Source organism: Semicossyphus pulcher, unplaced genomic scaffold (genome assembly GCF_022749685.1).
Source record: "Semicossyphus pulcher isolate SPU_LCO1_2020_fin unplaced genomic scaffold, fSemPul1.0.p SCAF_23, whole genome shotgun sequence".
Classification (NCBI taxonomy): Eukaryota; Metazoa; Chordata; class Actinopteri; order Labriformes; family Labridae; genus Semicossyphus; species Semicossyphus pulcher.
This window is the reverse complement of record NW_027211697.1, coordinates 17,210,927-17,225,926: the sequence shown is the minus strand read 5'-3', so window position 1 is coordinate 17,225,926 and position 15,000 is coordinate 17,210,927. Positions and strand designations below refer to the sequence as shown.

At 47.4% G+C, this 15,000-nt stretch overlaps 1 protein-coding gene across 4 annotated transcripts in view; it reads right to left on the bottom strand.

Moving 5' to 3' along the window:
- Positions 1-15,000, bottom strand: part of rbfox1 (RNA binding fox-1 homolog 1) — a 119,736-nt gene that overhangs the window by 19,553 nt on the left and 85,183 nt on the right. For all 4 annotated transcript variants that reach the window (XM_069673999.1, XM_069673998.1, XM_069674001.1 and 1 more), the window contains 4 exons: positions 13,079-13,372; positions 6,138-6,284; positions 5,935-5,988; positions 4,010-4,102 (listed from right to left, as the gene is read on the bottom strand). In XM_069673999.1, coding sequence (XP_069530100.1) covers positions 4,010-4,102; positions 5,935-5,988; positions 6,138-6,284; positions 13,079-13,372 — 588 coding nt within the window. The remainder of the gene's footprint in view (positions 1-4,009; positions 4,103-5,934; positions 5,989-6,137; positions 6,285-13,078; positions 13,373-15,000) is intronic.

Sequence of the window (15,000 nt, the reverse complement as noted above, 5' to 3'; positions counted from 1 at the left end):
CAAATCCAAAAACAGCTGACAGGGGAAATCATAATAAGGGTGCATTGTCTTCAAAAATAAAGTAAATCAATCAAAAAATGGGTTTCCAACAATCTGAGATAGATGTGCAATTCATATCAGAGTCAGTATCCCGCACACGCAGCTTCAGGAGAACACTTAGTGAATGGACACGCACGCCGACACGCAAGAAAATATGTATGTCCATGTACAGCATCAACTCAACCACAAGTCAAAAGAAATGTCACGTGAGTTTCAGCGTTGCAAACGTTCCAGAGAGAGAGAGGAGAGAGAGGAAATGCTGGCAGAATGGCTTGCTCGCCCACACTTACCATTCCCAAACCTTTTGGCCCCGCCCACTTGTTTGTGTACTGTTACCGTTGTAACTGTGTTGGATGGGGCCCTAAACAAGCTACCGTTGGAAGGATGGTGGGGGAGGAGGGGATGAGAAAGGGATAAGCAGCATCTTACTCAGGTGGCCAAGAAAAGGTGTCAATCATTCCACTGCACAGACGCTCTCTTTCAGCTCTCTCTACACTTCAGCTGGCTGTGACCTGAAGCATAACTCCGACCATGATGTCCGAACTAACTCCTTCTTTCTTCTCACTGATTGATTTGGACCAATCACTGGGGACTTGTTCACTGGGGACATAAGTTCTTATTGGCTCGGCCCTCAAACAGAGTCCAGAACAACCAGCACACGAGCTCTGAGTCAGAACTTCTGGTGTCTTTGACGGACCAGTGATGACACAGACATGTGAATGATGTCATCTGGAAACATGGGAGTGGACGGACGTTCAGAGGAGTCCAGGTTGATCAGGGATGAGTTTTCAGCTTTGACTGAGCCAAAGATAAAAGACCCAAACACTTGGTCATGTCAGATAACATGATTTTTGGACATTTTTTGGACACACGGCCTGTTTTAAAACAACGATGCAGGATCGTAGTTTCTTGGTGTCCGAGATTCAGCCGAGGCAGCGCCAACAGGAAGAGGAAAACTTTTAGGAAACACCACGATAGCTTGGCTGGGAGCCTTTTTGTTTTGGAACATTAAGTCTGAATCTGTCGGAATAGTCTGAAGCTCTGTCTACCTCATTTCAATATTGACATTAGGTCAGACGGAGCTCAGACGTGGAGAAGGAGATCCATGAGGAGCTGCTGCTCCCTGCCTTGACAGGAGCTAGCTGAGGTGGTTTGGGCGTCTATATAGGAAGCCTCCTCGGTACCTTCCTTTCATGCTTTATATAAGTAGAAGTTAACCTCGCAGAGACCTGCAACGTCTTCCTCAGCAGGCTGCTAACATGGCCCTGTGGGTGGATGGATGATGGATGGATGGGTGGATGGATGGATGGGTGGATGATGGATGGATAGATGGATAGATGGATGGATGGGTGGATGGATGGATGGATGGATGGGTGGATGGGTGGATGGATGGATGGATAGATGGATAGATGGATGGATGGGTGGATGGATGGATGGATGGATGGGTGGATGGATGGATAGATGGATGGATGGGTGGATGGATGGGTGGATGATGGATGGATAGATGGATGGATGGGTGGATGATGGATGGATGGATGGATGGATGGGTGGATGGATGGATGGATGGATGGATGGGTGGATGGATGGATGGATGGATGGATGGATGGATGGATGGATAGATGGATGGATGGGTGGATGGATGGATGGATGGATGGGTGGATGGATGATGGATGGATGGATGGATGGATGGGTGGATGGATGGATGGATGGGTGGATGGATGGATGGATAGATGGATAGATGGATGGATGGGTGGATGGATGGATGGGTGGATGGGTGGATGGATGGATGGATGGATGGATGGATGGATGGATGGGTGGATGGATGATGGATGGATGGATGGATGGATGGGTGGATGGATGGATGGATGGGTGGATGGATGGATGGATAGATGGATGGATGGGTGGATGGATGGGTGGATGATGGATGGATAGATGGATGGATGGGTGGATGATGGATGGATGGATGGATGGATGGGTGGATGGATGGATGGATGGATGGATGCAGTGGTTCGTCTCTGAGCAGTATGTCAGCAGCCCGTGTGTTCCTCTCATCGAGGGTCGTGTAAAGGTGTGTGAGGGCACCCTGCGGGCTGCCAGGTGTCTGACTGTATGACTGTGGTGTCTGTGTGGTTGTGTTTGCAGGTATGAAAGGTTCCTCCGCAGTGTTCTGCTGATCTGATAAACATCTGAACTTGTGGCTCTGTTACTCAGACCAGAGTCACACAGAGCTCTGCTGTGTTTTACCATCGGGATGTTTTGCTCTGAGCATGCTCAGTGAAGCTGCTGTCAGAGCTCAGGTCCTTTAAACAGACGAGCTCATCTCTACATGTTTGAGTGGCAGCTTGAGATAGCAGAGAAAGGCAGGGAGTCTATTTCAGATGAGGTCTGATAGCAGCCCATTTCCTCTCCCAGGTCCAGACACTGATCACATATTAACAGTGGGTGGAGATGTGTAGTTAAGGTGCAAACAGCACCTGAGATCAGAGATTAACGACATCAATAATTACAACAGTTCCAGTTGATTTCTGTTACAGAAGGTAAAACCAGAGAGTTTGTTGATGACTGTTCGATGAGCTGAACGCAAGACAAGAGGAAGATGGATTCTGGTGTTCAAAATGTTCTGATATTCTTCAGTTACATTTGCATAAAGTGTCAAGGACCAGCTGCCTTTGTGATAATGTCATAGGAGTGTGGGGTGGTTGGGAGATATAGAGAGGTGTGAAAGAGTGACATTGGTGGGAAGGAAAGAACATCTTGAAATAAAAAGATAAGACGTTTGACTAAACCTCAAAGTTTAGCTTCTGGCTCTCGATATACGCGAGTGCACGGGGTCAGAACGTCATGGTGACGATGTGAGGGCTTCAGCTGATGGTAGCTAATGTGGCAGAGCTGGTCAAAGTCTGCTTTTGGATTGTATGCAACAAGAACGTGAGGGACTGACGTGGCTACACAACTCCATGTACCTAAAAGAATGAGCTGTGAAGCTGCACAGGTGTGCACAGGTGTGCACAGGTCTGCTGTGGCTCAGGGAGAAAGGCTGCCTGAGCTACAAGAACTTAACAGTGTTGGACAGGACATGAGAGGGACTGAAGGAAGGACATGGACAGAGTGTCTGGATAGTGAGGAGATGTTTGATTCAAAGTGAGCACAGCCATGTGTCGATACAGCCCACAGCAGTCATGGTTTCAGGTTTTAACCTCACGTTGAACCTGGGCTCAATGGACAGAGTTATGCTTCAAGACCAACGGTCCACATGCTGCTCCTCTGAGTGGACACAAGACACTGAAATAGCACTAAGGTACTATCATGCTACACATTTAGCTTGTGAACCTGCATTTCTCTCTCCAGGTGTCGTCACATTTGTGAGCAGTCCATGAAAGAGCAGGACTGGGACTGTTCAGGGGGAAGGCTTCATTCTTCAAACACAGAAGAACATAATCTCTGAATGTTTAACACCGAAACGTTCTCCTTCTAACACAACAACTGTCTGTAGAGCTGGTAAGCTTTCACTTTTACACCACTGAGAAATCAAGTGAGAAAAAAAGAACAAAGTAAACAAACAAAAAGTCTCTCACACAGAAACAGTCAGTAAATGTAAACAGTTACATGTGTTAATACAACGGAACAAGGGAGGGAATGATGAGGCTCCATGGACAGTTTGATGTCGTGAGGAAGATGGCAAGGTGGAATGTGGACAATATTCACAACCCAGAACACACACACACACACGCACGCACACGCACACACACACACACACACGCACGCACGCACGCACGCACGCACACGCACACGCACGCACACACACACACACACACCCACCCACCCACGCACGCACGCACGCACGCACGCACGCACGCACGCACGCACCCACGCACACACACACACACACACACACACACACACACACACACACACGCACAAAGGAAGAGGGGGACAGGGAGAAGAACAAGAAATACTTGAGAACATGCACCTCTATTTTACGGCCTTCTACCACGGTGCCGTGTAATTTCTCTCTGGCCCTGTCGGCGTCCACGCTATGCTCGAACGTTACGAACCCAAAGCCCTGCATGCAGGACGGAGAGAGGACATGCACATTATTTTATATCATACTCAACATTTCAGGGAGCTTGCTCCAATAGGAGCACAGCAGATAACACAATTGTTCTTTTCCAACATTCTGTGAAACCAGAAATAATAAAACACAGATCTATAAAGAAACAAGTAAACTGATGAGGGGGCCTTTGTAAAGGCCTTCCCTCTGAGCTACTGTTAGCTAGCCTGTCAAGCTTTAGCATAGCACATACTCAGATGACACAAATAATATAATATACACAAATTGCAGATTGACTGCTGCAGGTATTAGAGCCCGTCGTGTGCAGGTTTTATTGTGGCTGAGGAGCGATTGGACGCTAGCTGTGTGGGGGAGAGGTTTAGTGCACAGTCATTAGAACACATATAAAACATCAATTACCTACAGTAAGTTATAAAATGAAGAAATAGAACATAAAGGTTTTAGTTATTGGATATGAAGCCTTCCTCTGTTAGCTCTCATTCATTACCTGCTCGCTCAGTAACCGGGCCTCCAGGGTTAATAACCTGCCTCCAGAATAAATGCCTGCTTTAATAGCAGGGCTTTAATTGCATACAGTGTAGAAAGACATAAATCATCTACTGCACTGTTCCCATAATGCAGGCTGCTACGGCAAACAGATCCTCTGATGGAGTCATCATGAAAAATTCATCTGTTAAAGCTAACAAAAGAAAATGAGCTTCTTTATGGCATTAACAATAATAAGAAATAACTTTATTAACAACAAGAACACAAACAGTGAATAATGTCACATCCTGCAGGAGCTTAAGGCCTGCAGCGTCACAGAGCGCGTTGTTCTAAAGAGGACGTTCTAATAAACCGTATTGATCAGGCAGGACTCTGCTTGTTAACGAAGAAAGAACAAAGATACTTCATTAACTTTGACCATCAATCTACAACATTTCCATCAATATCACAATCTCATTTGACTCATCAACATGGAGTCAGCCATTGGCCGCACATATCTTCTTCTGTTACATTGTAATATAATCAGGGTTCTCTGCTGTTCTTCTCGTGACCTTGTGAAAGTCGTTAGTGGTTAAAAATGAGCAGTGAGCCTCGTAAAGCCCGATAAAGTGTCCTTGCTGCGCCCCGTTAATCGAGGATGCTTTGAGACTTGAGCGAAGTTTGGTGGAGTGTTTTGATTAGTGCACATGCTGAAGGACATACACACACGTGGCATCAATTTAACAGATGTTCTCTTGTTTCCTACAGAGATAAACCTTTCTGTTAAAGAGGAAACGTTACGTCGCTCTCGTCAAACACACCAGACTCCATTGACAAAAACACTGATTTTCACTTCACAGATCAGATGCTGATGTACAGGAGTCTATTCAAGTTAGTTCAATTGTGTTATTGTTTTGTGTTGAATATGATATTACCATTTCATACATGAAAGTCAAATAACAACACAAACTAACTAACTGACCGAGGAAGCAGCTGCTGTGTCCTGTGAGCTTAAATCAGTGTTTTTATGAATGGAGTCTGGTGTGTGTGCAGAGAGCGATGTAATGTCTGTGTGTGGTTAAAACAATCATCTTCCTCTGTAACAAAAAGGTCTATCTCTGTAGGGATCCTTTCTGTAATGTTGTCACACACTTAGAATAACAATCTGAGCCTGTCAGTGGAAACAACAAGAACTTTTAGTGCCAATTTCATCTCTGTACGACTGCAGCACACAGAGGTCAAGGTTCGATCGAACACAAAGGAGCTGAAACAATTGTTATTAAAATGAAGATGTCCCTGTGTGCTGAGTCTAACACATTTACTGTTAAAAATAAAACACAATAAAGAGAGTTACGTACCTTCGAGCCTCGCTCGTTGAAGATGATTTCCACGTCTAAGATTTTGCCAAATTGCTGCAAAGAAAAACAAAAAGGTCAGAGAGTTTTTTTAATGTCATCAATTCAACAGAAAATGAAGTTTGATCTGTCTCCTTCTTATTTACCCAAATGTCTCTGTAAATGAACAAGCCTCACACACCAGTGTTTCATGCTGTTGTACTTACGCCGAACATTTGCCTGAGGTCTGGGTCTCTGAACCTGAAGGGGATGTTGGACACGTGCAGTCTCTTGGGTTGGGCCTTGCTGTCTGTGCTTTCAGGTAAAGTCTGTGACGGTGTGTGACTGTCCGTCTGCGCTGAATCATCCGTCTGCTGGAGAACACCGGAGACAGGAAACACATCGACGGTTTAACAACAACCTCTGATAATTATAATATTAATTTACACATTCACATCAGAAGCATCTGGATATATGTGACATTTTATTTAATATCAGCATCGGCTTGATACCACACACTTTAAAACCTTCAGACTGATGGATACACATTCATGACCCATGTTGATCTGCCTCCTGCAGCCCTAACACAGCCCTGACACAGCCCTGACACAGCCCTAACACAGTCCTGACACAGCCCTAACACAACCCTGACATAGCCCTGACACAGCCCTGACATAGCCCTGACACAGCCCTGACTCAGCCCTGACACAGCCCTGACACAGCCCTAACACAGCCCTGACACAGCCCTAACCATGCCCTAACACAGTCCTAACACAGCCCTGACACAGCCCTGACTCAGCCCTGACACAGCCCTGACACAGCCCTAACACAGCCCTGACACAGCCCTGACACAGCCCTAACACAGCCCTGACACAGCCCTAACCATGCCCTAACACAGTCCTAACACAGCCCTGACACAGCCCTGACTCAGCCCTAACACAGTCCTAACACAGCCCTAACACAGCCCTGACACAGCCCTGACTCAGCCCTGACACAGCCCTGACACAGCCCTGACACAGCCATGACACAGTCCTGACACAGTCCTGACACAGCCCTGACACAGTCCTGACACAGCCCTGACACAGTCCTAACACAGTCCTGACACAGCCCTGACACAACCCTGACACAGCCCTGACACAGTCCTGACACAGTCCTGACACAGCCCTGACACAGCCCTGACACAGCCCTGACACAGTCCTAACACAGTCCTGACACAGCCCTGACACAGTCCTGACTCAGCCCTGACTCAGCCCTGACACAGCCCTGACACAGCCCTGACACAGCCCTAACACAGCCCTGACACAGCCCTGACACAGCCCTGACACAGCCCTGACACAGTCCTGACACAGCCCTCACACAGTCCTGACACAGTCCTGACACAGTCCTAACACAGCCCTGACACAGTCCTGACACAGCCCTCACACAGTCCTGACACAGTCCTAACACAGTCCTGACACAGCCCTGACACAGTCCTGACTCAGCCCTGACTCAGCCCTGACACAGCCCTGACACAGCCCTGACACAGCCCTAACACAGCCCTGACACAGCCCTGACACAGCCCTGACACAGTCCTGACACAGTCCTGACACAGCCATGACACAGTCCTGACACAGCCCTGACACAGTCCTGACACAGCCCTGACACAGTCCTGACACAGCCCTGACACAGTCCTGACACAGTCCTGACACAGCCCTCACACAGTCCTGACACAGTCCTGACACAGTCCTAACACAGCCCTGACACAGTCCTGACACAGCCCTCACACAGTCCTGACACAGTCCTGACACAGTCCTGACACAGTCCTGACACAGCCACTTCTCTCTCCGGTCACAAACAGAGTGTGGATCTAATGTCTGTGAAGAGAAAGTGTTAAACTCAGTGAGCTGCTCTGTAACGTCTGTTACTCCTCACATGAACATCTGAGCTCAGGCCGCGACGCTCAGACATCATGAAGAGGGGAGTCATACACGGTGCATGAGACGAAACAACACACACACACACACACACACACACACACACACACACACACTCATACACTATCAGCAGCAGTCTGTGTTTGTCCTTTAGCTCTCAGTGTGAGTGAGATCAATGGCTGTTAAACAAGAGAGGACTCCACAGTGTCCTCTCACTCTGTGTGTGTGTGTGTGTGTGTGTGTGTGTGTGTGTGTGTTGAACAAACTGTTGGTGTGTCCTGTTGCTTGTTAATAGCTTGAACATCTTCAAGTTCATAAATTAATACCCCGTACAGACAGAGGAGGATTTTAATGTAATGCTTTACCCCCCCCCCATACTGACCTGAGAAATAACAATTAAAGGAAGTGACATCATCAGACGGCAACACTTCCAAACTCAGGTGTTGGTTCTTCACTGCAGAGTGTGACAGTGTTTTCAGGTGAGATAATAGATGTAGTAAAGACGTGTTACAATCACGACAGCACAATGTTTTCACTTTCTCCTCTCTGTTTCTGTAGCTCACACACACTCAGGCTCCGAGCCAGCTAAAAATAAAGCCTGTGTGTGTGTGTGTGTGTGTGTGTGTGTGTGTGTGTGTGTGTGTGAGCTTGAAAAGAAGAAGCATAAGGCCAGCAGACTGCAAGTCTTCCACCCAACGCCAAGGTATACACCGGCACATATGGAAAGGAGTGTACACACACATGCACAAAAAAAAAACCACACACACACACACACACACACACACACACACACACACAAACACACACACACAGACACACACACACACACACACACACTCACACACACACACACACACACACACACACATTGCAGCGACCGCCATCTGTGCAGAGCTGCTCGGCGGCAGCGACATCCGCCTCCTCTCACAGAGAAGAAGTAAAACAAACAAACTAGGAGACAAAGCGGCTCATCTCAGGGCTCTCAGGGCTGTGTGTGTGTGTGTGTGTGTGTGTGTGTGTGTGTGTGTGTGTGTGCATGTGTGTGTGTGTGTGTGTGTGTGCATGTGTGTGTGCATGTGCGTGTGTTTCATACACGCTGCAGATTTCAAACAGAGATGATCACCAACATCAGGCTCAGAGAGACGATCAAACTGAACCTGGAGGATCAAAGAGGTGAAGAACAGGAGGAACATGCAGACGGACACACACACACACACACACACACACAGACACACAAACACAACAACACACAGACACACAAACACAACAACACACCAACACACAAACACACAGACACACAGACACACAGACACACAGACACACACACACACAAACACACCAACACAAAAACACACAAACACACCAACACCAACACACCAGCACACCAACACACAAACACACACACACACACACACACACACACACCAACACACAAACACCAACACACAAACTGTAAAGAGTTATCAGCCGTATTTATCTGTAGACAAGGCTGCAGCTGCTTACATGCAATGCATCCTGGGTAATGTAGGCGCTGCCTAGCAGAAGAAGGCAGCTTTCTGTCAGCAGCACAGACTGTATGACTCCACTGTTTGTAAGAAGAAGTGCGACCCTATAGAAGTCTATGAGAAAATAGTCCTACTCGGTTAGTGACCTCAGTAAAGTCTCAGGAGTTTATTCCTCTACACTTCTGTGAGCGTTGAAGGAGCACGATGATCGAGTGTTTGTGAGTTTATAAACGAGTATGTCTCCCTCTGCTCAGTGAGGGGCTCACAGTGAGGGGGGAGCACGCTGACGTTGCTCTATAAACACTCGGACCAGATGAGCTCATTCTTCCACGATTATCTGAAGCACAAGAACTCAGAAGCAGAGACAGAAAATACAGCGAGCTCTGTTCACTAACACAGCCATGATGTGAGGAAGAAGGTGTGAATGTTAGCAGAGGTGAGGAAGAAGGTGTGAATGTTAGCAGAGGTGAGGATGAAGGTGTGAATGTTAGCAGAGGTGAGGAAGAAGGTGTGTATCTTAGCAGATGTGAGGAGGAAGGTGTGAATGTTAGCAGAGGTGAGGAAGAAGGTGTGAATGTTAGCAGAGGTGAGGAAGAAGGTGTGTATGTTAGCAGAGGTGAGGAAGAAGGTGTGAATGTTAGCAGAGGTGAGGTAGAAGGTGTGAATGTTAGCAGAGGTGAGGAAGAAGGTGTGAATGTTAGCAGAGGTGAGGTAGAAGGTGTGAATGTTAGCAGAGGTGAGGAAGAAGGTGTGAATGTTAGCAGAGGTGAGGTAGAAGGTGTGAATGTTAGCAGAGGTGAGGAAGAAGGTGTGTATCTTCGCATATGTGAGGATGAAGGTGTGAATGTTAGCAGAGGTGAGGAAGAAGGTGTGTATGTTAGCAGAGGTGAGGTAGAAGGTGTGTATGTTAGCAGGTGTGAGGATGAAGGTGTGTATGTTAGCAGGTGTTAGGATGAAGGTGTGAATGTTAGCAGATGTGAGGATGAAGGTGTGTATGTTAGCAGGTGTGAGGAAGAAGGTGTGAATGTTAGCAGAGGTGAGGATGAAGGTGTGAATGTTAGCAGAGGTGAGGATGAAGGTGTGTATGTTAGCAGATGTGAGGATGAAGGTGTGAATGTTAGCAGATGTGATGATGAAGGTGTGTATGTTAGCAGATGTGAGGATGAAGGTGTGAATGTTAGAAGGTGTGAGGAAGAAGGTGTGTATGTTAGCAGGTGTGAGGATGAAGGTGTGTATGTTAGCAGATGTGAGGATGAAGGTATGAATGTTAGAAGGTGTGAGGAAGAAGGTGTGTATGTTAGCAGGCTGATGTGAGGATGAAGGTGTGTATGTTAGCAGGTGTGAGGATGAAGGTGTGTATGTTAGCAGGCTGATGTGAGGATGAAGGTGTGTATGTTAGCAGGTGTGAGGATGAAGGTGTGTATGTTAGCAGGTGTGAGGATGAAGGTGTGTATGTTAGCAGGTGTGAGGAAGAAGGTGTGTATGTTAGCAGATGTGAGGATGAAGGTGTGTATGTTAGCAGGTGTGAGGATGAAGGTGTGTATGTTAGCAGGTGTGAGGAAGAAGGTGTGTATGTTAGCAGATGTGAGGATGAAGGTACGAATGTTAGCAGGTGTGAGGATGAAGGTGTGAGGATGAAGGTGTGAATGTTAGAAGGTGTGAGGAAGAAGGTGTGTATGTTAGCAGGCTGATGTGAGGATGAAGGTGTGTATGTTAGCAGGTGTGAGGAAGGTGTGTATGTTAGCAGGTGTGAGGATGAAGGTGTGAGGATGAAGGTGTGTATGTTAGCAGGTGTGAGGATGAAGGTGTGTATGTTAGCAGGTGTGAGGATGAAGGTGTGTATGTTAGCAGGTGTGAGGATGAAGGTGTGTATGTTAGCAGGTGTGAGGATGAAGGTGGGAATGTTAGCAGGTGTGAGGATGAAGGTGTGAGGATGAAGGTGTGTATGTTAGCAAGTGTGAGGAAGAAGGTGTGTATGTTAGCAGGTGTGAGGAAGAAGGTGTGAATGTTAGCAGGTGTGAGGATGAAGGTGTGAATGTTAGCAGGTGTGAGGATGAAGGTGTGTATGATAGCAGGTGTGAGGATGAAGGTGTGTATGTTAGCAGGTGTGAAGAAGAAGGTGTGAATGTTAGCAGGTGTGAGGATGAAGGTGTGAATGTTAGCAGGTGTGAGGATGAAGGTGGGAATGTTAGCAGGTGTGAGGATGAAGGTGTGTATGTTAGCAGGTGTGAGGATGAAGGTGTGAATGTTAGCAGGTGTGAGGATGAAGGTGGGAATGTTAGCAGGTGTGAGGATGAAGGTGTGAATGTTAGCAGGTGTGAGGATGGAGGTGTGTATGTTAGCAGGTGTGAGGATGAAGGTGTGAATGTTAGCAGGTGTGAGGATGAAGGTGGGAATGTTAGCAGGTGTGAGGATGAAGGTGTGAATGTTAGCAGGTGTGAGGATGAAGGTGTGAATGTTAGCAGGTGTGAAGAAGAAGATGTGAATGTTAGCAGGTGTGAGGATGAAGGTGTGTATGTTAGCAGGTGAGATCTGCACACTCACACTGTTTACATTTCAGAGGTCAAAGGTCAAACACAAAGCTCATATTAAACTGCTGTTTTCCACAGACAGAAGATCATCTGTTGTTGAAAAAGTCAGTGAGCAGACAGACAGGCAGACAGACAGACAGACAGACAGACAGACAGACAGACAGACAGACAGACAGGCAGACAAACAGACAGGCAGACAGACAGACAGACAGACAGACAGACAGACAGACAGACAGGCAGGCAGGCAGAGCAGACGTGGCTGTAAGAGGAGAGAGAGGGAGCAGTGAGCGGTGGCTTGATGAAGTGGAGGAAGGAGAGACAGACTGATGATTCTTCCAGATGTGCAGCCTGTCGTCTGCTCACTGCCAACATTCTTCCTGTCTGTCTCTCTCTCCCTCTCTCTCTCTCTCTATCCCGCTCTCTCCCTCTCTCTCCCTCCCTCTCCCTTTCTTCCTGTCTGTCTCTCTCTCCCTCTCTCTCTCTCTCTCTCTCTCTTCCTGTCCCTCTCATTTTATATTTTTTATATTTGATCGACCTGATAATCTAAAAACGATCTGTTCAACACTGTTATAAGTTATTGTTGTTATAATTATAAGTTCAGCCCTGTCTTTGAGATTTGCTTCTCATGTACAGCGCGTTATAAATAAAGTGCATTGTTATAAAGGAGATCGTTCTGTGTTCAGTGCCGTGTTGTTGTCCTGCTCAGAGATTCAGAGAAACATTAATGTGTGAATTAGTTTGAGTCCAGCCGAGGAGGAAACAGAAGACAGAGCAGTTTTTGCTCTGCAGAGGAAACACATTATTACTATGTAAAATAGCAGCCATCTTTATGACACTTTGGGCCGATGGCTTCATCCATATTTATGAAAACAAACAGAGTTATAAATCCAGAGAACAAATGAGGAGCAGGAGTTCACAGACGCAGCATTAAGAATGAATCCTATTAGAAACAGTGAGTCACAAATGGCCCCGGAGAGCTCCGAGTGTCTCTGAGGGCTGACAGGAAGTGATCATCGGATATCATGAAGGGAACGTGGTCGAACAAATACAAGACCTCACCTGAATCTACACACACAACTCAACACACACTGATTTTAATCTCATCTATAATCTAACCAGACACAAAACAAGCAGGTGTAAATGTTTCTGTCCAACAGGTGACAGGAAGTCCTTCTGACATGATACATGTGTTTAAAGTAATGACCCCAGGGTGCCTTACTGTGGCTGTGCCGGTAACCGTCTGCCCCCCGGACTCGGACCCCCCGGGCTCGCTGTGGCTCTGTGAGGACTGGTACATGCTGAGCGGGTGCTCGCTGACGGAGGCCTGGACCCCGCTGTAGTCCTGCGGAGCGGCCGGGTGCTGGTGGGGGTGTGGGTGGGAGTGTGGATGTGGGTGGGGGTGTGAAGCTGTGAACTCAGCCGGGATGCCGTTCTGGGGAGGGGGGGCGAACTGGGCGGACGGGTAAGCCTGGGCCATGGATGGATCCGGGGGGGCCGGTGTGTCCTGGTTACCCTGTGAGGAGAGAGAGAGGGACATTTCAGCTTCCTGTATCACCTGACGGAACCTGGTTCACCTGGTCACCTGAAGGGACGCTGCAGGTGGAGGTGACGGTCACAGTGAGCTTGCTGCAGTGATGTCACATGGAGCCAAAAGACAAAGAACAACAAACGGGAATGAAGTCATTTATTTTACTCTTTGAGATCCGTGCTGTTACACACATCAGAAACAGAGCTTCTGATTGGCCGACAAGTCAGGAACCTGACCTTTGATTGGTCGTTGCTCTGAAGCCAAACCGTCATGTGCCGGCTGAGTGAACAGCTAAGGATTTTAAACACACATGGACGAGGAACGATGGAACAATCTGATGAAGGTCTCTGTGTCTTCAGCTGCGTCACGTCAGCAGACTGATGTTAGCTCTGATTACATCACTCTATATGAACTGTTAGCCTTGTTAGCATAGCTTTAGATGCCTTCTGCACTTTTTCTCTGCTATGCAACCTATGAGCTTCATGTAATCGTGTCCTCATGTTTGTTGTCGACTTTCACGATATGACCTGAAACCAGAGTGAATCTCAAAGCGCGATGATCACATGTTATTGTGCACACACTGATGATTCAGTAATACCAGGTGGGTTCTGGAGGGTTTCATCGTGGTCTGACAGCCTTTCAATAAAAACCCATCAAACAGGTTGAACGTTTATTTACTGGAGCTCTGCTTCTCCGATCTCTCACCGCACACCTGAACGCTGCTCGAGCTCGTTCTGTCCCACAGCAGCATCTTCACCTCAGCTGGGACGCGTCGTGTGTTAAGAAGTAAACCATCGACACACTGAGATTCAGTTAACCAGAATACATCCCAGTGATCACATATTGTAACAGGAGGACCCGACATTAACATTAACATCTGAGTTATGAGTCAAGAGACGACGAGTCTGATCCTGTAGCTTCCATTCACACAACCACAGAGTGAACGAAACAGAGTACAGAGAGAGAGGTTACTGCTGTGAGACATTTATACCTCAGCCATTAGAGAGGGAGAGAGAGAGAGAGAGCGACAGGGGGAGGGAGAGAGGGAGAGAGGGAGGGAGAGAGGGAGAGAGGGAGAGAGGGAGGGAGAGGGAGAGAGAGAGAGAGAGAGAGAGAGAGAGAGGGAGGGAGAGAGAGAGAGAGAGAGAGAGAGAGAGAGAGAGAGAGAGAGAGAGAGAGAGAGCTGCAGCCACATGTAGGAAAAAGAGAGAGAGAGTCACAGAGGGAGAAACAGTGAGTGTTGGCTAAATGCTCTGCTGTGTAATGAGAACCACATTTAGAGGGCTGAAATATGCTTCACGTGGCAGAGCACTACACACACACACACACACACACACACACACACACACACACACACACGCAGGCGACTGAGGGAATACAATTAAAATTCTGCTCACAGAAAGAGAAGAGACTTTTCAGAATAAAGCGCCTCTCTGGTCGCTGTGACTCTCTGAAGACAACGCTCTGCTCTGATGTGTGTCCTCTGTTTATTTTCTAATTGTCCCCTTCTCCACTGATGGACTGTTTACCTGACCTCGGAGAGCTCATTAATAAATATTGACTTCCACAGTAGAGTTATGGCTCATTGAAGGGAGCTGATCTAATGGCTCTGT